The 27,803-nt window shown below is 42.9% G+C and overlaps 2 protein-coding genes across 6 annotated transcripts in view; one reads left to right on the forward strand and one right to left on the reverse strand.

Annotated features, from left to right (window-relative positions):
- PPP1R1C (protein phosphatase 1 regulatory inhibitor subunit 1C) overlaps positions 1–1,526 on the forward strand; it is a 37,985-nt gene extending 36,459 nt beyond the window's left edge. The window contains exon 6 of the mRNA XM_044304863.1: positions 1,138–1,526. Within this exon, the coding sequence (XP_044160798.1) occupies positions 1,138–1,223 (86 nt within the window). The 3' untranslated portion in view covers positions 1,224–1,526. The remainder of the gene's footprint in view (positions 1–1,137) is intronic.
- A 3,732-nt stretch (positions 1,527–5,258) lies between these two features.
- Positions 5,259–27,803, reverse strand: part of PDE1A (phosphodiesterase 1A) — a 386,882-nt gene continuing 364,337 nt past the window's right edge. For 4 of the 5 annotated variants that reach the window (XM_044303311.1, XM_044303313.1, XM_044303312.1 and 1 more), the window contains exons 12-14: positions 26,630–26,750; positions 24,422–24,606; positions 5,259–5,708 (exon numbers count right to left, since the gene is read on the reverse strand). In XM_044303311.1, coding sequence (XP_044159246.1) covers positions 5,656–5,708; positions 24,422–24,606; positions 26,630–26,750 — 359 coding nt within the window. In that variant the 3' untranslated portion in view covers positions 5,259–5,655. Of the gene's footprint in view, positions 5,709–24,421; positions 24,607–26,629; positions 26,751–27,803 lie in introns of those variants that run through there. The other variant, XR_006391047.1, reaches the window with a different exon arrangement.

Below are 27,803 nucleotides of genomic sequence, written 5' to 3' on the forward strand. Positions count from 1 at the left end.
ATAAGGTCTCACAGCTGACAATGCATATCAGAGCAAAAAAAAAACATGAGGGGGAAAGAACTGCCTGTAGAGACAGGATTGTGTGAAGGCACAGATATGGAGAAGGGCACAAAAATTCTGCTGCACTGAAAGTTCCCAAGAGCACAGTACCCTCCATAATTGGAGTTTGCAAAAAGCACCTAAAGCACTTTCAGACTGTGAGAAACAATATTCTCTGATATGAGGAATACAAGACTGAACTTTTTGGCCTCAATTCTAAGCATCATTTCTGGAGGAAACCAGGCTCTGCTCATCATCTGCTCAATACCATCCCTACAGCTGGTGGCAGCTTCATGCTATGATGGTATTTTTCAGCGGCTGGGACAGGGAGACTAGTCAGGGTTCAGGGAAAGCTGAATGGAGCAAAGTACAGAGATATTCTTAATGAAAACCTGATCCAGATACAAGATAATGCCCTTAAGCACACAGCCTAGACAACATGGGAGTGTGTTAAAGACAACTCTGTGAATGTCTTTGAGTGGCCCAGCCAGAGCCCTTACTTCAGGAAATACCTGAAAATAGCTGTCCACTGATGGTCCCCGTCCAACCTGACAGAGCATAGAAGGATCTATAGAGAACAATGCAGAAAATCCACAAATCCAGGTGCACAAGTCTTTTGGCATCATACCCAAGAACACTGGAGGCTATAATCACTGCCAAAGTTGCATCAACTAAGTCTTACGTAAAGGGTCTGAATACTTATGTCAATGCAAAATTTTAGTTTTTTTTTCCATTTCAATAAATTAGCAAAGGTTTCCAACATTCTGTTTTCATTTCATCATTATTGGGTATTGAGTGCAGAATGATGTGGAAAAATTAGATTTTTTTAAAAGATTTTAGCACAAAGATGGAACAAAAAGTGAAAGTGTCCAAAGACTTTCCGAATGTTTTGTAAATAGAGAGAGAAGGGGTTAAAGGTAGTCTTATATTAGTATAATTTTGACAAACCTCCTTTAGTATCTCAATATTGTTTTGAGGGTCAGGTTGACTTTCCGAGAAAACCTTAAGTAAATAATTGATTTAAATGTGATAGGACCCGACAGTCAGTCTGGTTGTAAATGACTATGTTTAATGTGATCTGTATCTGTTCATTCACAGGGGTTACACAGATGAAAAAACAGGAAGAGTTTTCTTTTCTCGAGGAAGAAGAACAGAATGCTGAAGATGAAGAATGTGACCACTGAATACATATGCCTCCATTTTTTATTACTCATAAGAACTATAATTGCAGACTATTTTGTCATCCTCTGATAACATATTGGGAAGTATTTGTTTCTCAGCATTGTATCAGGTGGTTTTTATAAGAGGGATTTCTTCCATGAACTGTAGAACATCAGTACATGACTTCTTCATAATCAGATACAGAGTGAAAGCAGATACATGATGCCACATCCTCCAGATTTGCTGTAGTACTGGATTAACTTTATTATTCCTACTAACCGGCTAACAAATGCTTGCAGTGAGAAGACAATCATCTGTAAATAGTACAAATAATAACCAATGTAAAAATAAATATTTAGAAAAAAACTAATATTGTTTCTATGATTTAAACTAAGAGATGAATACAGGAGATACCAGGTCCGAACTCCCTTCTTTGTTTTTTTTAGGAATTCAGAGTTTTCTTTCTTAATATAGCTACACTATATAGTTTTGGCTACCTGCAGCCACCACTAGGAGGAGCTCTTTGTTTCATTCTGTAAATTGTGACTTGTTGTTAAAGGGGTTTTCCAATGGGCCAAAAGAATTAAAGCCTGTTGAAAAGTCTTCTTTTTTCCTTCTTGGCATGCTGGAGTTATGCTATGATGTTTCTTTTCCTTGTATCTGATCTGGATCTAGAAAGCCTTTGACTTTTGTTTCTTGGTCCAGCAGCATGTCCCAGAAAACTACCAATCCTATCAATTGTAGTAGCTCATTATTGTGCTCCAGATCCACCCACCCTGAGTACTGCTCTCCCCGCTCCATGTTGCATCATGTTTTTCTTGCCTTTCATATTGACTATTGCAGGAAGATGTAGTGCTGGGAGAAGGGATGCAAGAAGGAAGGATAGACACAGAAAAGGGGCATGGTATGCTAAGGCCATGGCCATGCTGCCCAACGCTCAGATGACACAGAAGAAGTGCACACTTGTAAAAAGAGCTAACCTAAGAACAAATATACACTATATGGAAGAAAGTATTGCAACACATACACATTACACCTACAGGAGCTTTTATGACCTCCTATTCTAAACTCATAGACATTAATATGGAGTTGGTCACTCATTTGCAGTTACAATGGCTTTCACTCTCCTCAGAAGGGTTTCTACAAGATTTTAAAATGTGTCTTAAGGAATTTTTGCCCATTCATTCAGAAGAACATTTCTGAGGTCAGAGACTGATGTTTGACAAGAGTTCCTGGCTCGCAATTTCCATTCTAGTTCATGACCTGGGGCTGAGGTCTTGGCTCTGTGCAGACCAGTTAAGTTCTTCCACACCAAACTCACCCAACCATACTTTTTTTGACCTTCATTTGTGCACTCTGGCACAATCTGGCTGGAACAGAAAAGGGCCTCCCCAATGTGTTGCCACAAAGTTAGAAACATGCAATTGTCTTGGTATCCTGAAGCATTAAAGGGGTTATCCAGTAATTCATATTGATGACCTATCATCTGGATAGGTCATCAACACAAGACCCGTAGGGGTCCAACACCTGGGAAGCCTGCCAATCAGCTGTTAGAAGAGGCCAACACTCCGTGTGTGCCGTGACCTTTTCCTAGGCCGTGAGACATCACCATACACCAGTCACATGGCCTAGTTGCAGCTCAGCCACATTGAAGTCAATTGGGCTTGACTGCAATACCGCTGTACAATATACAGTGCTGTGTTTGGTAAGCTGCCTGGAGCATGCTGGTTCCTAAAACAGCTGATGGGTGGGGTGATGAGACTCGGACCCACGCCAATGGGATAATGTTGACCTATCCTAAGGATATCCTTCACTGAAACTTAGGGGCCTAGGCCAATCACTGAAAAACAACCCCTTAGCATTAACCTTCCTCCAACAAACTTTGCAGTTGTCCTAGTGCAGTCAGACAGGTGACATTCTCCTGGCATTTGCCTGACCCAGACTCGGCCATCAGACTGCCAGAGAAGTGTAGTTCATCAATTTACAGAAGATGTTTCCACTGCTCCAGAGTCCAATTATTGGTGATGCAAGGCTTGCATGCAGTTGCTTGACCATGGGAATCCATGCCATTTAGCTCCTGACACACAGTTTTTGAGCTGATGTTAATGCCAGAGGAGCTGAGGACTCTGCAGTTAAGGGTTCATTCACACGTCCGCAATTTCGTTCCGCATTTTTCGGAACGTAATTGCGGACCCATTCATTTCTATGGGGCAGCAATTGCGGACAAGAATAGGCATATTCTATTAGTGCCAGCAATGTGCGGTCCGCAAAATGTCCGTGTTTTGCGGATCCGCTAAACACGTTGCGGACGTGTGAATGGACCCTAAGTCAGCAGAGCATTGGTAACTTTTATGCCCTAGCACTTAGCGACCCTGCTCTTTGACTTTACATGGTATCTGTGGTTCCTAAACATTTCCACTTTACAGTAATACCACTCACAGCTTATTGTGAAATATTTAAGAGAGAAGAAATTCCATGAACTGACTTTCCTATTACAGTACCAAGCTGAAATTTAGTGCACTCTTCAGAATAAGGTATTCTTTCACAAATGTCTGTAAAGGCAGACTTCATGGATGGCTAGAGGCTGGATTTTATACATCTATGACAATGGCACTGAATGAAAGACCTGAAGTGTGTCCCAATACTTTTGTCTGTATAGTGTATTTCCAGTGTCTCTTCATGGTACAAGAATGACCCTGTTTTTTTTTTTTTCCAGGTTTGCTTTGTAAATAGGTGACGTCATGAAGTCGAATTAGCTGTCTGCAGGCTAAATAACTGTGTGACTAGGACATTTCATCTGTTCATTGCTAGTGATATTTATTTTAATAATATGACGCATCATGGGTTATTATTAGTTGTAGTCAACATCAAAGGTTCCCACACACCTTCTTAAAGAAAATAGAAACTTATTTTTAATAATTTATTTTAAGTATCTATTCCCCAGTAACTTTGAATTCACTTTTTTTCTTTGGTTGCTGGTCTAGATCTAAAAAAAAAAAAAAAAACCATTATCTAGGATCTCACGCATATGACCTAAAATTATTTGGTCCATGTGCCTGTGACTTATGTAACCATAACAAACAGGGCTTTTTTTGTACAGATTCTCATTGCATGTCAGTAATTCAAGGCATTGGGGAATAGAGAGGCACCATGTAGCGGCACTGAGTACCCGGCGTGTAGTACGGACCCATATGAACTCAATGTGCCACCACACTGTGTTGCTATGAAGCTTCAGGCTCACATGTGAAAACTATTAAGTCTACAAAATCCCTAAGCAATTTGTGCATTAAGGAAAGCAGGATTTGGCTATATAAAGTTAATATATACAAAGTTAATAACACAGGTAATACATGTCGGGTATATGACATAAATATACCACAAAGTATAAAGTACAAATACCAAAAACTAAACTGGTTACTTCTAATCACCCACTGTCCAACACCCCAACACAATGTTTGCACAAGCTGCTGTGGTAATAAAATCAATATGTTATTAGGATGAATGTATCTATAGCGTGGCTATATACTGTACATAGGGATTATTATATACAGTGACATGACATGCAGGATATACATGAAGGAAATGGACAGAGCAGCTGCTGGGCCTGATCTGAGAGCATGTTCTCGACTAGCCACAGGAGTGGGGGTTCCACGGGACAACTGTGCAAAGAAGTTGTCCGGTGGGGAGCTCATAGCAAATATTTGCTATGGGGCCCAGTCATTTCTAGTTACGACCCTGCCTTTAGTATATAAGTGGAGGACCTACTTCATAGGTAAGTGTTATATTTGTTTGATGGCTTTCTGCCTTTAGACACCATGAGAGCTGAGCTCATCATCAGTATCATGGATTGGCAATGGCTGCCTCTATGGTATGTTCACCCTTGGGTGGAGCTGGAAGTTGCCGATTTGCTTTGGGTAACTTCTCAACTTTGTTTGGGCACCAGATTTGATAAATCTGCCCTACAGAACTTGTACCAAATTAAATCCAGTAATTTTTTGCTAAAGTGAAACAGATGCAAATGACAATTTAAATTTTAAAAAAATACGCCAATCAAAATGAGCAAAGTTTTATTAACAGTCTGAAAAAGTGAAAAGATGATGTCCACAGGGGAATAGCCAAGAAGAACAAACAGATTTCCCTAGTGTCAAAGTGTTTGGAAAAAATTATAAAGGAAATGAGTGCATAGGTCAACAAACTATTTACATGCTTCTGATATTTACATGGTCTCGTGTATAAGTGATATAAATTATGATCTACTACAAACATCCCATCATTTCACTGTATGGGCTATGTCTTGATTTGTGTTGTTGCGTTTCCTAGTTTTCTAGTTTTCTAAACCGGGGTCATGAAATCTGAATATGCCATACGTTCTCGTGCTCTTCTGTGTGAACTCTTGGAAACTGCAGCTGGTTACCATTGATTATTATGGTTTTCCACTGTCCACAGATTCAGATTTCAAAGTTCTCTTTTGTCTTCTTCGTTGTTTTTTATTGATTTCGAATTTCTTTCTAAAATGAAAAAGTGAGAATATTTGTAAATCATAAAAAACAACGATGGAGATTTAATAAGCAGAATACTGTCACAAACATGAAGTACATGACATACTAAAATTAGGACTTGTTCACATTTTCTTTGGAGGCTTTATTAAAGGCCTCCGTTGCAGATTCCGTCTAAAAGAGTGGACAAAAAAAAAAGTCCTGCATGCAGGACTTTTTTTGTGTGGTGAAAAAGGCAAGATCTCGAAAAGAAACTGAGTGGACTGTATTGTAGTCAATGGAGTCTGTTCGGCTCTGTTCATGTCAGTTATGTGCCTAATCCGGCACTTCCGGTGGTATAAACGCACCCTTGTTATGTCCTTTAGACACTTTTTGTGCTCACTTCAATAGTTTTAAAAGGTGTTTACAAAAAGGGGCATAGCATTACAAAATCTATGGACAGGTGATTAATGATATGGTCACTGCTGGCCCCACGGCTGGGACCTCCACAATTACTAGCACAGGGATTCCAAACTCTCTGTTCTTTGTCACTGCAAACCACAGCAAGGAGGGGTTTGAATGGATTGGTGGTCACACATATGTTTTGCCGGTCCATTCAATGTCTATGGATCTGGTCCATTCAATGTCTATGGATCTGATGAAGACAAATGTGTACAATGTTCACCAGTATCTGTCAGCCCCATAGACAATGAATGGAGTGTCAATGTTCTCAGCCACCGCTTCATTCAGACTTCCTCTCGCTGCACCTTGGAACCACCATTGTAGGGATTGGTGGTGTAGCCTGTGTACATAGTATTAATGTCCAGCTGGGATTAACCCTTTAAATCTTTTAATGTGTTATCTTGGCGTCTTACATTTCAGCTCCTGGCAATGGGTATCTTTGCACCTCCCATAGAAGTAATTTAGTTTTCCACAAAAATATTATATGACTGAATTGAACTGTGAAGATTCCTCATGAATCAGCCTGTAGACTGCAGGCTGCTGTTTAGGCCAGTCAGTAATCTGTGAATGAGATCTAGATTCTAGACTATAGGCTGCCATAAAGGGTCTGTTGATAAGCTGACAGGGATGCAATAGGGATATTGAGTCGCTATTTTATCATCTGCTAATCTACTGTTGTAGGACCTACACATAAGTTGAGGGCATTGGGTAATTGCTAATTTAGAGTATACTAATGACTGTGTGGGCAGCATCAACCCTTAAACACAAATCAACATTTCTAAATAAATTCAGCACGAACACTTTTATCCTGTTCATCTGAAGACTGTTCCTGGGAAGTTCTTTGTTTTCTTAAGAAAACAGCTTTAACATCTCATTTCACAAATTCAACAATATCACTTCAAAATGATTCTATTTTCAGGAACTTAGGACTAAAAGCGGCAATGACATCAACGATTTTCCATCTTGGCCTTGTTCACGTAAAATATGCTTCCATTTGATTCAGCAATAGGCGGTAGTTTGCTCACAGAAGGTAAGAGGTAACTTGACTCCTTATCAATCATATCAATGTGTATTCTTTGAGCACTAATGGACTGCAGATGGCTTTTTGTCTCCTTGATAATTGCAACAGAGCACATTAGCCTATAAGTTTAAATGCCAGAGAGCCTCTTTAGAGAGATTTGCACTTTTCCAGACCAGCCTGGAAGCACTGATGGTTTCTCATTACAGTCTCTCCTTCTGCCTAAAGTCTACCTTCTACGCAGATCTAAGCTGCCTTATTATAGAGCCATATGTCACTTTTATAGTTCCTTCTTTATGAAAGGAAATTATATCTCTAATACAGGTTTGATGACCCTGGGTCGAGATGGGAATATGATCTATCGTTGTGTGTCACCACCTCTTAATACCTTTACGCATCATCATACTGCGCTAATGTACTTTAAGGAATGACTGGTTATTGTCTTCATTAGAGCAAAGACTTGATCGCTACAAATCTTCCAAACTTCCTTTATTAATACCATTACTTGTAGGTCTCTTATGACAACACTGGACATTCAAGCGGTTTGGTACTGTCACAGTCTCACACGGTCCTACACGTGAAGTGTTCGTTCAAACAAATTTGTAAAAATCAATAGTACAAGTCACTACAAGGAACATAATAGTTATGTATCTCATCAGATAAAAATGCCTTATACTTATACTTCCCCCTACTAAACTAACGTTCTCTAGATAGACAAGACAGGTTGTGAGCCCACCAAAGAATGAGATTACATGCTGCCCGTAAAAGCATACAGGTGAAACTCCAAACATTAGAATATCTTGCAAAAGTCTATTTATTTCAGTAATGCCAATTAAAATTAGCAGCTTAAAATTTGAATTTTGCGAAAAGGTTCAATATTCTAGGCTCAAAGTGTCACACTCTAGTCAGCTAATTAATCCATACCCCCTGAGCAAAGGGTACCTCAAAATTGTGACTTTGGGGTTTCATAAGCTACAAGCCATAATCATCCAAATTATAGCAAATAAAGGCTTGAAATATCTCGCTTTGCATGTAATGAGTCTGTCTCATATGTTAGTTTCACCTTTTAAGTTGCATTACTGAAATAAATTAACTTTGCACGATATTCTAATTTTTCGAGTTTCACCTGTATAGAGAGTGGAAGGGAGGAGAATTGAGCTGTAAGAGGGAGAAAGAGGCATTTGTCTCTAATAAGATATACACTGCCCGGCCAAAAAAGGTCACACACTCTAATATTTCATTGGACCGCCTTTAGCTTTGATTATGGCATGCATTCGCTGTGGCATCATTTCCACAAGCTTCTGTAATCTCACAACATTTATTTCTGTCCAGCGCTGCATTAATTTTTTTCCCAGGATCTTTGTATTGGGAGATTTGGACCACTGAGCAATGTCTTCACCAGCACATCCCAAAGATTGTCACTGGGTTTCAGGTCTGGACTCTGTGGTAGCCAATCCATGTGTGAAGATTATGTTTTTTTCTTCCTGAATTACACTTCCAATTCAGGAACCCGATAAATCCTGGCACTGTCATCTTGGAATATGCCAGTGCCGTCAGGGAAGAAAAAATCCATTGATGGAATAACCTGGTCATTCAATATATTCAGGTAGTCAGCTGACCTCATTCTTTGGGCACATAACCTTGCTGAACCTAGACCTGACCAACTGGGAGGCTCTTACCTATTTGCTTATTTAAATCCAGGTGGTGACCTTTGTTTGTTTTTTGGCCAGGCAGTGTATTAAAAGGTTTCTAAGATTCACCTGTACTATTGATTTATGCAAAGCTTGGTGAAAGTAGATTGACCATTCAAGGGTTATCATATGCTGGGGAAATGTGGGGTGTAAGATTGCTGGAAAATGTAGCCGTTACTTCTGAAATATTCTTGAATATGTTTCCCTAGTTTGGCCTCATGCACACGACCGTTGTGTGCATCCGTGGCCGTTGTGCCGTTTTCCGTTTTTTTTCGCGGACCCATTGACTTTCAATGGGTCCGTGGAAAAATCGGAAAATGCACCGTTTTGCAGCCGAGGCTGTGATCCGTGTATCCTGTCCGTCAAAAAAATATGACCTGTCCTATTTTTTTGACGGACAACGGTTCACGGACCCATTCCAGTCAATGGGTCCGTGAAAGAACACGGATGCACACAAGATTGGCATCCGTGTCCGTGATCCGTGGCCGTAGGTTGCTTTCATACAGACGGATCCGAAGATCCGTCTGCATAAAAGCTTTTGCTGATCTAAGTTTTCACTTCGTGAAAACTCATTTCCGACAGTATATTCTAACACAGAAGCGTTCCCATGGTGATGGGGACGCTTCTAGTTAGAATACACTGCAAACTTTGTACAAGACTGCCCCCTGCTGCCTGGCAGCACCCGATCTCTTACAGGGGGATATGATAGCACAATTAACCCCTTCAGGTGCGGCACCTAAAGGGGTTAATTGTACTATCATATTCCCCTGTAAGAGATCAGGGCTGCCCGGCAGCAGGGGGCAGACCCCCCCCCTCCCCAGTTTGAATATCGTTGGTGGCACAGTGTGCGCCCACCATCCCCCCCCCTTCCTCCCTCTATAGTTAAAAATCGTTGGTGGCACAGTGTGCGCCCACCATCGCCCCCCCCCTTCCTCCCTCTATAGTTAAAAATCGTTGGTGGCACAGTGTGCGCCCACCATCGCCCCCCCCTTCCTCCCTCTATAGTTAAAAATCGTTGGTGGCACAGTGTGCGCCCACCATCGCCCCCCCCCCTTCCTCCCTCTATAGTTAAAAATCGTTGGTGGCACAGTGTGCGCCCACCATCGCCCCCCCCTTCCTCCCTCTATAGTTAAAAATCGTTGGTGGCACAGTGTGCGCCCACCATTGCCCCCCCTTCCTCCCTGTATAGTTAAAAATCGTTGGTGGCACAAACTGGGGAGGGGGGGGGGCTGCCCCCTGCTGCCTGGCAGCCCTGATCTCTTACAGTGCGGCACCTGAGGAGTTAATTGTGCTGATCACGGCCCCCTGTAAGAGATCGGGTGCTGCCAGGCAGCAGGGGGCAGTCATGTACACAGTTTTTCAGTGTATTCTAACCTGAAGCGTCCCCATCACCATGGGAACGCCTCTGTGTTAGAATATACTGTCGGAAATGAGTTTCACGATGTAGCTCATATCCGACAGTATATTCTAACATAGAGGAGTTCCCATGGTGATGGGGACGCTTCAAGTTATGTTCGGGTGTCCGCCTGGCCGTGCGGAGGCAAGCGGATCCGTCCAGACTTACATTGTAAGTCAATGGGGACGGATCCGTTTGAAGATGACACTGTGGCTCAATTTTCAAACGGATCCGTCCCCCATTGACTTTCAATGTAAAGTCTGGACGGATCCGTCTGAGGCTATTTTCACACTTTAGAAATGTTTTAACAATATAATGCAGACGGATCCGCTCTGAACGGAGCCACCGTCTGCATTATGAGCACAAGTGTGAAAGTAAAGGGACTCCTGACTTTACATTGAAAGTCAATGAGGACGGATCCGTTTGCAATTGCACCATATTGTGTCAACGTCAAACGGATCCGTCACCATTGACTTGCATTGTAATTCAGGACGGATCCGTTTGGCGTATGTATTTTATTCAGGGGCCATTTTTATGCATCTTAAAGGGAAACTCTTAAAAATGTGCGCTGCTGGAGCCTAGAAAATTTTTATTTTAGGCCACGGGAGTACAGGCCCAAAAATTTGGCATTCACCTGACAGAAAAGTACTTGTGATTATGTGGCTGGAGGTACATTTTATTGGACTGGGAGAAGGTAGGATTGGTAGAGGGACCTCCCCAGTCCACCCCATTCCGGGACAGGTTTTCCCCTAGCCTGAGGGATCCCAGCTGAAGCCAGCTGGGATCATCATGGGGAAATAAAGCACAGTCCAGGCTGTCAGTCTGGGAGAGTTATGCCTGGAGAACAGGGCCGCCATCAGGGGGGTACAGCCGATACTCCAGTAAGGGGCCCAGACCCTGGGGGGGCCCGGCCAGTTCCAATGTAAAAAAAAAAAAAAAATTTTTATTTTTTTTTTTACCCCCTCTCATTTGTCAGTGACTTGAGTTGAACTTTATTGCATCGCTAGAGGGGGGCAATTGATCATTCCTTGCTAGTGATGTCCAGTTAATGAACGAATCATTCATTTGAATCGATTCAGTTCACTGAACCGGAGGAGTCGATTCCTCTGACTGAGCCGATCCGTGTGAAGCCGCTCAGTCTGAGTCAGTGAGTCACACAGCACACAATAGCAGAGCCGCTGGCAGCAGGGAGGGACTTGGGAGGAGTGTAATCTGATCCTAGAGTGGAAGCTGCTTCTGCCAGCCCCTCCCCTCCCCGCCCACCAACCAATCAGAGCTGAGGCAAGGCAAGCACTAGCAGCTCTGAGTCTGAGTCACTGACACAAGTGCAGGGAGTCTGAGAAAGAATCGAATGAGTCACAGGTTAAAAGAATCTAAAGATCCGACTTAGGCCTCTTTCACACTTGCGTTGTCCGGATCCGGCGTGTACTCCACTTGCCGGAATTACACGCCGGATCCGGAAAAACGCAAGTGTACTGAAAGCATTTGAAGACGGATCCGTCTTCAAAATGCTTTCAGTGTTACTATGGCACCCAGGACGCTATTAAAGTCCTGGTTGCCATAGTAGTAGTGGGGAGCGGTATACTTACAGTCCGTGCGGCTCCCGGGGCGCTCCAGAGTGACGTCAGAGCGCTCCATGCACATGGATGATGTGCCATGCGATCATGTGATCCATGCGCCTGGGGCGCCCTGACGTCACTCTGGAGCGCCCCGGGAGCCGCACGGATGGTAAGTATACTGCTCCCCGCTCCCCACTACACTTTACTATGGCTGCCAGGACTTTAGCGTCCCGGCAGCCATGGTAACTATTGAGAAAAAGCTAAACGTCGGATCCGGCAATGCGCCGAAACGACGTTTAGCTTAAGGCCGGATCCGGATAAATGCCTTTCAATGGGCATTCATTCCGAATCCGGCCTTGCGGCAAGTCTTCAGGATTTTTGGCCGGAGCAAAAAGCGCAGCATGCTGTGGTATTTTCTCCGGCCAAAAAACGTTCCGTTCCGGAACTGAAGACATCCTGATGCATCCTGAAGGACGGACTGTCCATTCAGAATGCATTAGGATAATCCTGATCAGTATTCTTCCGGCATAGAGCCCCGACGACGGAACTCTATGCCGGAAGACAAGAACGCAGGTGTGAAAGAGCCCTTAGAGACTCATTCGATTCTTTGAGTTAAAAGAGCCGCGAGTCACTAGAACAGTTTACACTGAGGCTGAGGCTTTTGTTGCAGCAGTGATAAGATTAAGGGACAGGAGCAGAGAGATAAGAGAAGTGACAGATGACTGTGAAGACCATGCGATCTGTTGCTCAGAAGCCATGAGATTGTAAGGCTACTTTCACACTAGCGGCAGGACGGATCCGACAGGCTGTTCACCCTGTCAGATCCGTCCTTCCGTTATTTCGCCGGACCACCGCTCCGTCCCCATTGACTATAATGGGGACGGGGGTGGAGCTCCGGCCCAGCACGGCAGTGCATGGCGAAAGGCCGCCGGACTAAAAGTACTGCATGTCCAACTTGTTGTGTGGTCTTTGCTCAGGGGTAAAATGCAAAGCTGTTTTCTGGATTATCCCACAGGGCCATGATCCTCCATTATTGTTTTTAACCCCTCCCTTGCCAGCCCACCCAGCCCTATTTAGCTTTGTGTTCAGCTTTGAAAAAAATGTTTAGGCCATGAAGGGGTTAATTAAGTGTTGGAGGGGGTGGGGGGTGTTATTGTGCATATTGTGTTTGGGATCCATTTAACAAGTTTGACCAGTTGGGTTTGAGAGTGGTTGAGTGTCATCCACAGATCCCCCATAACAGTGCGTCACCCACAGACCCCCCCCCATAACAGTGCGTCACCCACAGACCCCCCTTAACAGTGTGTCATCCACAGATCCCTCATAACAGTGCGTCACCCACAGACCCCCCCCCATAACAGTGCGTCACCCACAGACCCCCCATAACAGTGTGTCACCCACAGATCCCCCATAACAGTGTGTCATCCACAGATCCCCCATAACAGTGTGTCATCCACAGATCCCCCATAACAGTGTGTCATCCACAGATCCCCCATAACAGTGTGTCATCCACAGATCCCCCATAACAGTGTCATCCACAGATCCCCATAACAGTGTCATCCACAGATCCCCATAACAGTGTCATCCACAGATCCCCATAACAGTGTCATCCACAGATCCCCATAACAGTGTCATCCACAGATCCCCATAACAGTGTCATCCACAGATTCCTCATAACAGTGCGTCATCCACAGATCCCCCATAACAATGTCATCCACAGATTCCCCCATAAACAGTGTGTCATCCACAGATCCCCCCATAACAGTGTGTCATCCACAGATCCCCCATAACATTGTGTCATCCACAGATCCCCCCATAACAGTGTCATCCACAGATTCCCCCATAACAGTGTGTCATCCACATATTCCCCCCATAAGAGTAAGTCCTCCACAGATTCCCCCCATAACAGTACGTCATCCACAGATCCCCCCATAACACTGTAACAGTAAACCTTGTGCTTTTTTTTTATTTTAAATGTGCCAGGGGAAGATTGCTGGGGCAGATTAGAACAGATAGTGTAGTTAGTGTTAGTGGAGGGTCCTGCTTAAAAGAGTCTACCTTGTCGTGGTAGCAGGCTTCATATTATTTGGTCAAAAACGAATTCCTTACTGAAATCACTGATTATCACTTTTTACTGTCTTTGTAGTTGTAAAAAAATTATGAAATTGGGGGTAGGTCCTTGGGGGTGGAGGGGAGGTGGAGTCAGGATGGATTCTAAAGGGGCGGGGTAGGAGGGGGGGCCCAGGCCTTGAGCTGTGTAAGGGGCCCCAAAATTTCTGATGGCAGCCCTGCTGGAGAAAGTCTGGGAAGCTGGCTGCCCTACTGGCTAGAGAAACCGAATTCTCTGTGTGACCTGTGTTCAATAGGTGAGTTAAGGGGTCCCTTTTACCCCGAAACGCGTCTGGTGAATGACAGTGAGGGACGACTAAAGAAAAGACTCTATAACTGCATATATTCTATGAACCTGCGTTAAGGAGTTTGAAAACCCCGCCTGGAAAAACAGATCACGTGACCGCCCAGTAAACCACGTGGGACGCCACCTAGGTCCTGGAAGGTCAGAGCGGCAACATCGAATAATATCGCTACTAACGGCGTGGGGAACTCCATACACAGAGTCTACCTATAGGTCCTTACAGCTCACAACAGCATATCCTGTTGAAAAGTTGACGTCTGTGGATTCATTGCAGGAGCGGTAAAGTACACCATATAATATAAACTGTGAGATTTATCTTTACCATCATCGCTATCTCCTGACTATTGAACTTGCAGTTATCTGCCAACAGTTATAGCCCCTGGATATGGTCCAGGGCCATTAAATAACTCTTGAGAGACTTTCCATATATTGGAGTGCGGCATTTTAAGTGTATTTTATTTATCTAATTTTTATGAAATGTTTTATAAAACTGTTTATTTGTAGCCTATAAAATTCATTGTAGCCTATAAAAATTTATATGGATACTAACTACCGTGTGTTTGCCTGAATATTGAGTGACCCCCATTACAACTTTTATATTCGAGTTAAGAACTTAACTGTATTAGCCAGAGCCCAGACGGGCAGGTGTTTATTTTAGTTTGGTTTATGTTTTGTCGTGCTGGACCTTCACCTTACCCAGTGAATTATAACTGGGGTTGCCTGTATTGCCGGAGTGTGATAAATAAAGCAGCATTTGGACTTTAACCCTGTGGTCTGCAAGAGAATCTGCCATCGCCGCCCAACCTTAGAGTGTAACCCCTTACAGCGGTCACTGGATAACATTTTTACTGTAGGCCAGTGCAGGCCCCAAAAATTAGGCATTCACCTGACAGAAAAGAACTTATGATGATGTGGCTGGAGGTACATTAGGCGGTCACTGGATAACATTTTTACTGTAGGCCACTGGAGTAGGGGCCCCAAAAATTAGACATTTACCTGACAGAAAAGGCCTTTTATGCCGCTGTATATACACTCACCTAAAGAATTATTAGGAACACCTGTTCTATTTCTCATTAATGCGATTATCTAGCCAACCAATCACATGGCAGTTGCTTCAATGCATGTAGGGTTGTGGTCCTGGTCAAGACAATCTCCTGAACTCCAAACTGAATGTCAGAATGGGAAAGAAAGGTGATTTAAGCAGTTTTGAGCGTGGCATGGTTGTTGGTGCCAGACGGGCCGGTCTTAGGATTTCACAATCTGCTCAGTTACTGGGATTTTCACGCACAACCATTTCTAGGGTTTACAAAGAATGGTGTGAAAAGGGAAAAACATCCAGTATGCGGCAGTCCTGTGGGCGAAAATGCCTTGTTGATGCTAGAGGTCAGAGGAGAATGGGTCAACTGATTCAAGCTGATAGAAGAGCAACGTTGACTGAAATAACCACTCGAAATAACCACAGTATGCAGCAAAGCATTTGTGAAGCCACAACACGCACAACCTTGAGGCGGATGGGCTACAACAGCAGAAGATCCCACCAGGTACGACTCATCTCCACTACAAATAGGAAAAAGAGGCTACAATTTGCACAAGCTCACCAAAATTGGACTGTTGAAGACTGGAAAAATGTTGCCTGGTCTGATGAGTCTCGATTTCTGTTGAGACATTCAAATGGTAGAGTCCGAATTTGGCGTAAACAGAATGAGAACATGTATCCATCATGCCTTGTTACCACTGTGCAGGCTGGTGGTGGTGGTGTAATTGTGTGGGGGATGTTTTCTGGGCACACTTTTGGCCCCTTAGTGCCAATTGGGCATCGTTTAAATGCCACGAGCTACCTGAGCATTGTTTCTGACCATCTCCATCCCTTCATGACCACCATGTGCCCATCTTCTGATGGCTACTTCCAGCAGGATAATGCACCATGTCACAAAGTTTGAATCATTTTAAATTGGTTTCTTGAACATGACAATGAGTTCACTGTACTAAAATGGCCCCCATACGTCACCAGATCTCAACCCAATAGAGCATCTTTGGGATGTGGTGGAACGGGAGCTTTGTGCCCTGCATGCGCATCCCTCAAATCTCCATCAACTGCAAGATGCTATCCTATCAATATGGGCCAACATTTCTAAAGAATGCTTTCAGCACCTTGTTGAATCAATGCCACGTAGAATTAAGGCAGTTCTGAAGGCAAAAGGGGGTCCAACACCGTATTAGTATGGTGTTCCTAATAATTCTTTAGGTGAGTGTACATAAGACAAGGACCATTCTTTGTTCTGGGTTGTGGCTGATATGTGTGGGCTGGCATGAGGAGTTCCTCCAAGATCCATGCCTCATTCATTTTTAAAAATTTGAGGTAGTCGACACTGTCGTGAGCTAGGCGAGTGCACTTATCAGTCACGATCCCCCCTGCTGCACTGAACGTCCTTATGGACAGGACACTGGACGACTGGGGAAAGCCAAGAGATCCATGGCAAATTGTGCCAGCTCTGGCCACAGGTCAAGCCTGCACACCCAGTAGTCCAGGGGTTCCTCGCTTCTCAGAGCATCCACATCGGCCGTTAAACTGCTGTAGTCGGACACCTGTCGGTCTAGGCATTCCCTGAGGCTGGATCCGGAGGGCGGCTCTCGATGGGTTTGATGCAAGAATGGTCTCATATCTGAAGTGACCAACACATCTTCAAACCGCCCTCTTCTTGCAGGCGCGGTAAGATTGGTACCCACACCTGTTCTGCTGTGGATGAAAAAGCCTCTGCCAGCGCCTGCAACAGCAGAATGCAGCATCTCTCGCAGCAAGGCCTGGAAATTCTGCATTCTGAGAGCCCTCTGTGATGCTAGTAACATGTCCGCCATTTTGTGTTTGTACTGGAGGTCTAAGTACGTTGTCACCCAGTACTGGTCCTTGCCCTTTTTCCTTTTTTACAGGGGTCCCTATTTAAACACTGGAGCATGAAAGCCCCCATTTGCACTAAATTGGAAGTGGTGGAGCGCCCTGGCTCCTGCTCATCGCCCAGAAAAATATCATCCTCGGTCTCATCCCCCCAGCCACGGGATCCCCGAAAAGTTTAAGGTCCCCCTCAAATCCTGCTCTTCTTGCAAGGCCATCTCTATTGGGCAACTTCAGACTCTAGGGTTCAGATACAGCTGCAATTTCTGCACCTTCCATAGTTACACCCTTGTATGGTGGTACTCCTACAGTACAAGTATATTGATTAGTAATGAGTGCGTTTGCTTGGAGATGTCCATAGTTAGGTGTACACCCATATTATTAACCCCTTACCAACTTTGAGAAGAATTCTCCAAATTAATCTTTCTATGATCTCTTGCATTTATTACATTTGTATCCTATTCTGATGCTAAATACTAGAATATTCTGTAATATTATTTCCATTATTGAGCATTATGTATAAATGTGTCTCCATGAAATTTCTGTAAAGGTGCCCTACATTGCTTTGGTCTGCCATTGTACACAACCACACAACAAAACAGTGCGGTGCCAATTAATTGGGAGCTACGTGGTACTCAACCGTGGCGTGACTGCATCACAACTGTGGCACAAGTATGGTCTGTATTTTGTGCCAGTATTTGTAAGCCTATACCAGGAGTGGGTCCAAGACAAAGCAGAGGCACAAATCTTTACATTAGGCTTCATGAACGCAACCATATTTTCCATTTGTGTGCTATCCACATTTTTTGCGGGTCACATGTGGACCCATTCTCATTTATGGGACCGAAAACAAACCCCCACAGCAAACGGATGTCATCCATGTGCTGTACACATCTATATGACCCTACCACAAATAAAAGAACATGTCTTATTCTTGTTTGGTTTGCAGAAAATAGTTATTTTTTGCGATGGGAGAGTGAGATAAAGGCGAATTGCACACAGAGAAGTTGTCCGTATTTTGTGGATCTGTGGTTTGCAGACCACAATATGGACACAGTTGTTTGCATGAGGTCTTATACTTACTTCATGTAGTTTCTGCGTAGTTGCCACTGATGGTTTACAAAGACTGATGTCAAATACTGATCAAATATTAACCATGTGAACGTGGCCTTTGCTGGGTATAAGGTCTGGACAACCAGGCCATGTAGGATGGCTCACAGAATTACAGCACAGACGCTTTATTGATTTTTGTCATGTGTAATCTAAGCTATCATCACATCCTGCAGTTTATGTAGCCCATGACATCGCCCCTTCCTGATTTTTATTGCGTTCCTATAGATTATTGCAGCGTTTATTGTTTGGATGAGTCACTTAAAGCATGAATAATTTAAGGCTCAGTTTATAGATGGGATCCTTTTATAATTTTTATGGCATTCCATGCAAAAAAAAGTTTGCATAGAAAAAGAGTTAATTTTCATCCATCCAATTGGTTCTATTGCATTTTTACATTGGTAACTTCCAAATACACTACAAACTACTATTGTTTTATTCTTGTGATTGTTAAAGGGCTTGTACATACATATTGTATATTAAGCCATGTTGCTATATGATAAAAAGCTATGAACATTTTCTATTTTCAAAATATCTGCCAGTTGTCAGTGAATGGAAACATTGTTTTGCATCCGTCACTTATTTATTCCTTATGATGCTGTCAATAGACAAATAACCTGAGGCACTACAGACCCAGACTGTGTTGTCCAAAGAATTCCAGGTTTCTATGTGTACATAAGTAAGGCTCCGTTCACATTTTATCTAAGCCTTCCATTTGATGTAAAAAGGTAAGCCAATGCATACCAGCCCAGTGGGAGACAAAAGGACAGCCTTTCGCCTTCAGAAACAGTAGAGTGTGCCAGCATCCATCCAGCTGTTAAAACTTCTAATGAGCTTTATTATTATTCTTGCATAAAAATATGCAATGTTTCAACTCATACAGGGGTCTTTCTGAAGCTTAAAGGGAAGCTGTCACCATGAAAACACAATATAAGCTACAGGCAGCATATTATAGAGCAGGAGGAGCTGAGCAGATATATAGATTTATGCGAAAGATTCAGTATAAACTTATAATTTATACATTCAAATTTCTGCTCATTCTAGGCTTTGAAGTCCAGGAGGCGGTCTTATCAGTGATTGACAGCTATCTGTGTATACACAGTCATAGAGGGAAGGCTGTCAATCACTGATAGGACCGCCTCCTGGACATCAAAGCCCAGAATGAGCAGGAATTAAAATTTATAAATTACAGGTCTTACTGAATCTTTTCCCATAAACCTATGTACACTAATGAGCAAAAGGGTAACAATGTTTTGAACTTTTGACTTTCAGGCTCCATATCTCACCATCCACTACAACTTAATTTTATAGACAATCATCTTGGCTATCTCATACATAAATTGGACTTGGAGCTACTTAGGATATGATTAGTTATGCACATTCTTGTTATGTAACTGCATTGCTACTGTTTGCTCCTGGTGGTGGAACACTGTTTTTCTTCTTGTATATACAAATTACAACCTGTTCTCACAATCCCCCAGTATGTTGTTAGGTTGATACCCAAGTGATTCGAATCCAGGAGCAGCCATGAAGAAAATTTCCCAAGAAAAGAGAAACAGCATCATCCAGCCCATCGATAGTGGTAAAAAATTGCCAAACTGCATCATGTGAGTGCCAGGACAGTTGGAAGAACATGCAAGTCACCCGTACATACTATATGGTAAAACACTCGGTAATACTGACATGGAAAAGGATCTAGGAATTTTAATAAACAGCAAACTAAGCTGCAAAATCCAGTGTCAGGCAGCTGCTGCCAAGGCCAATAAGATAATGGGTTGCATCAAAAGGGGCATAGATGCCCGTGATGAGAACATAGTCCTACCACTTTACAAATCATTAGTCAGACCACACATGGAGTACTGTGTACAGTTCTGGGCTCCTGTGAACAAGGCAGACATAGCAGAGCTGGAGAGGGTCAAGAGGAGGGCAACTAAAGTAATAACTGGAATGGGGCAACTACAGTACCCTGAAAGATTATCAAAATTAGGGTTATTCACTTTAGAAAAAAGACGACTGAGGGGAGATCTAATTACTATGTATAAATATTAGTAAGAGCAGTGAGACTATGGAACTCTCTGCCTGAGGAGGTGGTGATGGTGAGTACAATAAAGGGATTCAAGAGGGACCTGGATGTATTTCTGGAGCGTAATAATATTACAGGCTATAGCTACTAGAGAGGGGTCGTTGATCCAGGGAGTTATTCTGATTGCCTGATTGGAGTCGGGGAGGAATTTTTTATTCCCCTTAAGTTAGGAAAATTGGCTTCTACCTCACAGTTTTTTTTTGCCTTCCTCTGGATCAACTTGCAGGAGGACAGGCCGAACTGGATGGACAAATGTCTTTTTTCGGCCTTATGTACTATGTTACTATGTTAAATGAAGTCCATCCATCCATTCCAAAGCCAAGAGGTTGACATCCAGGCAAAATATCGGAGCAGTGGAGGTGGCTCGTATGCTTCATAATAGTAAGATCACAGATGTCCATGCAAGCACAGCATGACACGCATTACACAAGTCTGGAATGGTGCCCCGAAAAAAGGTGAAGAAGCCTCACCTTAGATATCTTCATAAAAAGCACCGGCTCGAGTTTGCAAAAGAGTGTAGAGAGTAGAGGATTGGAAACTGGTGATTTGGAGCAATGAGATGAAAATCAATAGACTGGGCTGTGATAGAGAAACAAGGGAAAAGGAGGCTAACAGATCGAGATCGAGAAATTGCAGGAACTGTCAGGTTCGGTGGAGGAAGCCTGATCATATGGGGTTGTTTCACAGCCAAGGACATTGGATACTTTCCAAGGATCGATGGTGGTCTAAATTCTGAGCTATATGTGAGTATCCTACAGGATGAGTTACTTCGTACACTCGAGTACTATGGGTTATGAAAAGGACAACGTAGTGTTTCAGCAGGAAAACGACCTGAAGCATATGTCAAGATTGGCAAAGAAATGGTTCAATGACAATGAAGTAGAGGTGCTGGATTGACCACCACAGTCCTCAGATCTCAACCCAATCGAACACTTGTAGGTAGAGTTGAAGAAAAAGCTGTATTCGTACCCAAGTGAGTCGACAAGAATGCACCAACATGTAGAGGAGACCTGAGAACAGATTTCGGTCGGGACATGCTCAAACCTGATCGGGACCATGCCCAGAAGGATTCAGGCAGTGCTAAAAGCCAAAGGTGAATTTACAAAATACTAACAAAATAATAAAAATAAAAATTTAGAATTTTAGAAGCAAAACCGTAACAATGCAGTTACACGACAAGAATCTGCATAAATAATCATATGCTTAATAGTTGCAAGTCCAATTTATGTTTGAGATAGCTAAGATGATTGTCCATAAAATGATGGTAGTCTCACGTTCGAAGCTGTAGTGGATGGTGAGATATGGAGCCTGAAAGTCAAAAGTTCAAAACATTGTTCCCCTTTTGCTTGTCAGTGTATATCAATCTGCTCAGCTTCTCCTGCTCTATAACATGCTGCCTGCAGATCAGAAATCATGTTCAATGTGGCAAGTTCCCTTTAAGATTTCTGATGCTTTTTGTATGTGAGAAATAGGGGAGCAGGATCTCCTCTGCTTTCTGTATGCAGTGTATGGGAGACATCATACCAGCTAATCTCCATTCAGTAGCTCAGGGACAGCTGGGAATTAGAGATAGAGCCTACAGAGGGGAAGGTTGGGGAAAAATGACAATATAACAGTCAGAAAAGGTGCTACTCCTCATTTATACATACAACAGCCTACCCTGAAAAGTCACCGGACACGACAGGTATACTTTAAGGAGTTAAACATTACAAATGTGCAACAATGGGAATATGAAAGAACAAGCAAACAAACATCTTTTCCACAGTATTGTAGTAAAATAAATGGTTTAATACTGTTTGGTCTAAGTTACAATACAAGCTTACATAACGGATTAAAATCCGACATGCATTTTCTGCAGCAGAAATCCGAGGCTCATTATTAGTCAATGGCTTAATCCAACTAAAGTAAGCAACAGATCAGTTATTTTTGTAGGTAGATTTTCCACAGCACTGGTAGAAATCTATGCAGTACTTTTCCTATGCATGCAAGTAGAGTGGAGCAAACCCTACTGACGTGCATGGGATGAGAATTTTACACAGATTATAGCACAGAATAATAGGAAAACTAATCGATTTTCTCTGAAATGGTGTTAAAAAATAAAAATCACACTTACCTCATCCATTTCTGTGTGAAGAGGCGGCGGCGGCGGCCATCTTGCTTGAAGACCCCAGGTGAAATCTCGTTCGCAGTGGCGAAATTTCGCGCTGGATGTTCAAGCAAGATGGCCACGACGATCTCTTCACGATCAAATGGATGAGGTAAGTGTGATTTCATTTATTTATTTATTTTTAATTTGCAAACACTAAAATTCTATAATATTGATCTCAGATGAATTAGGGGTTCAATGACGAGGGGTGGCGAAAACGCTGTTTCCTGTTCATTGCACCCGCTATTTACAAAGAAATGCCCCTTTTGACAAAGTAATTTATTTTATTTTTTAAATTCGGCGAGGCTGCAAAATCGAATTTTAGAGAACTTCGCTCATCTTTAGTGGTTGATATACTGTAGACTTCTCACATTGAAATTGCCTGCGGATAATCCACTGCCTTTACAGTAAGAAACCTCATCCACGCTCTACAAAAAGTGTCTGCAAGGGAATCGCCACATAACTTGACATAGAAATTTTTAATTCATACCGGTCAATTGATGTTGCAGATACCTACTGCAAAGCAGAGGGTGAAATCTGCAGCAAAACACACATTTCCACTTTGTCATTTGGCCAGTGCGAATTTCAGCCACATGTGTTGTGAATTTTCCACAGCGGACTCTCCGCTGACTCTGGCCTATTATTGTTATTAGACTTGATATTTACGGCTCACCGCATTGTGCATTTATATTTGATAATTATAACTGTATCAGTTCCCATTGCACCAATGCCACTATTAGCCATTTGCAGAAATCATGCTCATGCTGCGTCTTCTTTCATCTGCCACTAAAGATCATCTCCATCCTATACGTAGGATCCAGTTGTTCTATTATAACACATACATTTACCCCACATCATCTTCAATTGATCATAGTACAAAGCCATCCAGCCAGCACAGACAGAAATGATCTATTGATTTCTATGGAAGAGTGTTGTGGTCATGCTCTGTACTTCTGTGCTGGTAGAGAGAATATGAGCTGAGTGGTCCCCAACACCTACTATTAACTGGGTGATTCTTTGCTATCTGCCTTTAGCTTTTTAATAGAAGTCTTATCTTGTAATACTGCACTCTGATGATAATGAGAAGACTGCTGCCCCCAGTGTACACAGCACAAGCTGAAAAAGTGATCTCTACAAAGTGCTAGCATAATGTGAGTGGCCTCTGTAACGAGTGCAATGTACAGTGTATGCAGGGACTGGGAAATTTGCCCCGAAAAAAACTGAAGGTGAGGCGACACAAGTAGATAGGGCCAGCATAGATAGGCAGGGACAACAGAAGTAGGTGGGGCCAGCATAGATAGGCAGGGACAACAGAAGTAGGTGGGGCCAGCATAGATAGGCAGGGACAACAGAAGTAGGTGGGGCCAGCAATATCATAGTGCAGAACCAAATACCACAGTGCAGCAAAAAATTCTGTCCTCCTCACCACAGTATTCAACTGTATTAGTGTCCTGAGGATGGTGATACAACTGAATTCAGGAGGGCACCTGGTCAGGTTTATATGTACTTGATGTTCCTACAATAATGCTGAGGGCATCAGATCATTATGTACCTGGCCAGTGGCCATGAGTAGGGCTTGGGCGGCCCTCTGGGTGTTGGCCCACCAGGAAATTTCCTTGTAGGGTCTATGGCCAGTCCGCCCCTGAGTGCGTCACTTAGACAACTCTCCTCCCCCACAGCTGTACTGAGCCAGGGCTCTATGATAATGTAAGTTTGGCTGACCAGAATTGGAGGAGGTCCACATATTGTGGCCATAATGTGGATATTAAGATGCAGCTGTTTTGGAGTTCTCAGTTCATATAGTAATTTTTTTTTGCTGAAGCCAGAATGTGGAAACAGGTGCTTGAAAATTTGGGTGAACATTTACATGGAAACAGCTTAAAAAGAGATATGAATATGTGTATTTGCAGTGGGCAGATATTGTCACAAGACACAATTAGAAGAGATAGCGCTGCACTCATACTGATGGCGGTAATACCTTGCACTGCCAGTTCTTTCCATCGCTCTTTGTTTTGCTGAATAATTTCCACCAAATTCTTTTTGAAATGTTGTAAATCTACAGTCGCCAAAGAGTAATCCATTGTAGAGCTGCCATCTGTTTGCGGTGTTCGTACGCTCTTCCTCTGTAAGTCTGTACCACGTCCAAAATCAGAGTTATTTGGGCTACAAAAGAAAGAAATGTGATTTTTCTTGGTCGGGTACCAATACGTTTCTGACAAATGATAATATTACTGAGATCCCAAAGGTTGACTAATACAGATACTAATGCAGATTAATGTAAAATGTATGAATGTGTCAATTGTGCAAATGTTTTACGCAGGTGTGGAAAAAATGCTGCAAAGTGAGAATGCTTTCAAAAATATAAGTGTTAATAGTTAAAACTTAAATTTATTCTGCAGCAGGACAGTAACCGCAGACATACAGCCAATGTCTTTAAGAACTATTATTCAGAGTAAGGCCTCATGCACACGGCCGTTGTTTTGGTCCGGATCCGAGCCGCAGTTTTGGCGGCTCAGATGCGGACCCATTCACTTTAATGGGGCCGCAAAAGATGCGGACAGCACTCCATGTGCTGTCCGCATCCGTTGCTCCGTTCGGGGTCCGCCAAGAAAATATAACCTGTCCTATTCTTGTCCGCGTTTTGCGGACAAGAATCGGCAGTTATATTAATGGCTGCCCATGCCGTTCCGCAAATTGTGGAACGCACACGGACGCCATCTGCGTTTTGCAGATCCGCGATTTGCGGACCGCAACACATACAACAGTCGTGTGCATGAGACCTAAAGAAGAACAATGAGTCCTGGAACTGATGATATGGGCCCCCACAGAGCCCTGATCTTAACCTCATCAAGTCTGTCTGGGATTACATGAAGAGACAGAAGGATCTGAGCAAGCCTACATCCTCAGAAGTTCTGTGGTTAGTTCTCCAGGACGTTTGAAACAGCCGCCCTACTGAGTTCCTTCAAGTGTACCTAGAAGAACTGATGCTGTTCTAAAGGCAAAGGGGGGTCACACCAAATATCTGATTTAGATTTCTCTTTTGTTCATTCAGTTTGCATTTTAAACTATTAACATTTCTATTTCCAAACTGTTACTTCGCAGACAAAGATATCAGGTGGTAAATAATAATAACATAGAAATGGTAAAAAGGTCCAACCTAAAATTCTAATTCCTCTAAATCTAGTGTTGACCCAGAAGAAGAAAAAAAACAACTGTGACACATATTAGGGGGATAAATCCATCCGGAAATCACAAGAAATCCTTGGCTCAATGGGCCCTCTCCAGTAATCTAGTAAATATAACTGACATCTGATATCATCTTACTGTATACTTTTATTGTCGTGTATGTTCAGACATGATGTCTATTATCCAGGGGAATGCTCACAGATTTTCACCTTTTGGAGCACACAGGGTGAAATAGGTGACAAATTGTTATCAACAACCTTAGCAATATGTCAACAGACAAGATGCATGGGGAGCAAGTCACTCCGGCGGCCAGTCACTGTCTGCAGCCCAACACATGACCCCCATCAAACCAGATGTTGGAAAGTGAGACTAATGTAAAGAAGTGGAGGACCAAAAGGCCCAGGACTCTGTGGAGGGAAGCAGGTAAGTATACTTCCCTCTGTAGGTCAAATGACATAGGGGGATCTGGCCGAAAGGCTTCCGAAGGTCGATAGATCATCTTTTGGAAAAGCTTTCTATGGTTCCACTGCTCTTCTTATTTCTGTACCGTACATACAATAAAATGTAGAGGCCCGCTGGACTCATCACCACAGGGACCACTGATTGGTTGGCAGCGGTTGCGTATGTATACGGCATTTCATCACTTCTGGTCCAGCGGGGGGCGAGAAGCCGAGCAGAAGGTCATAATTGCAAGTAATTACGCAAAATCATATCAGCCAATAGAAGAGAGCCACGGCCCAGGTGTATTTACAATTATATAAACAGATTTAGGCTCATGTATTTTTCTAAATTGAATGCATACAAGATATACCTTTAACTCAGTCCAGCTTGTGTTTGATTTTAAGTAAGTTTTGACTGTAACTTTCAGAGCGCATGCACTACACACAGCCGCCACTTGGTGGCAGTATTGTATAGGAATAAAAAGAGGACAAGGTGAAATAACCACTTTTCAGCAGTGACAACTCTTACCTTTGACATAAATGGAAAGTAAACGACAAACCTGGATTTATTGTAGACAGAATGATCAGCTTTTGCAGCTTCCTCTATAAGAGGCATAACAATTTTCTCGGTTGAATCAGTTAGAAGAGTGAATGTTGGCTCCACTATGAAGTCTATAAAACCTGCAAGTGGTAATAGAACAAACAATAAGACAGAAATCAACTAAAATAAATAGTATTTCTATTAGTGGTTGTGTCGCTGCCGTTCATAATCAGCAGAAAATATTTCCTAATTTTCTTCATCATCATCATCATTACAGATGTGCCAATTACTGGAAAATTTGATTCGGATGCTTCGCCGAAGTTTACCAAAAAAATTGCTTTGTGACGAATTACTTTGTCACAAAGTGCATTTCTTTGTAAGTAGTGGGTGCAATAACAGGGAGCGGCGATAGCGCTGTTCCCCATCATTGTACCCCTCATATGCTGAGTGTAAAATTTAAAACCAAAAAGAAAATCATACTAACATGATCCATTGCTCGCGACAGGCTGGCCGCCACCATCTCGCTTGAAGATCTTGAGCGAAATCTCGGGCGGCCCGAGACGAGGTCATCATGCTGGCTGGCGTGGTGATATCATACGTCGCCTCACACGGGATTTTGTAAAAGATCTTCAAGCAAGATGATGGTGGCCGGCCCGTCTCAAGCGAATGGATCAGGTTTTGGATCAAAGTTTTTTTATGCACAGTAAGTGACCAGGAGGCAAAAAACAACGCAAGCAAACAAGAGAAAAGCAAACCCCAGAAGCAAATGAATGATAATGCTATCAATTTTCTTGTTGCATTTATTTAAGTTTAGAGGCCCATATTCACGAACAGAGTTCTGCCTCTTTTGCAGCGTAATTTGCACCGATAACAACCGAGGTTTCCGACAAGCTTGACACTTTTCCAAGTTGTCTAGACTGGAGGGTGTAGTTCAGAGGAAAGGGGGCATGGAGTGAAATCTGACAATGTGCGGCAAAATGTTGCTACAAATATTTCATGTACGCTTCACCAACATATAGATGGTTTACAGCTAGACACATATAGCAGGAGCCTCTAGGCCTTTTCTGGTTTCCTGGTCTAAGATTATGTTGTTTTAATGTTAGACAGCATTAGTAAATGTGGCCATTGTGTCCATCTACATTTTTTTTAAACTTATATATGATATATATATATAGTACATATGCAGTGGCCCC

The sequence above is a fragment of the Bufo gargarizans genome, chromosome 8, assembly GCF_014858855.1.
Source record: "Bufo gargarizans isolate SCDJY-AF-19 chromosome 8, ASM1485885v1, whole genome shotgun sequence".
Lineage (NCBI taxonomy): Eukaryota > Metazoa > Chordata > Amphibia > Anura > Bufonidae > Bufo > Bufo gargarizans.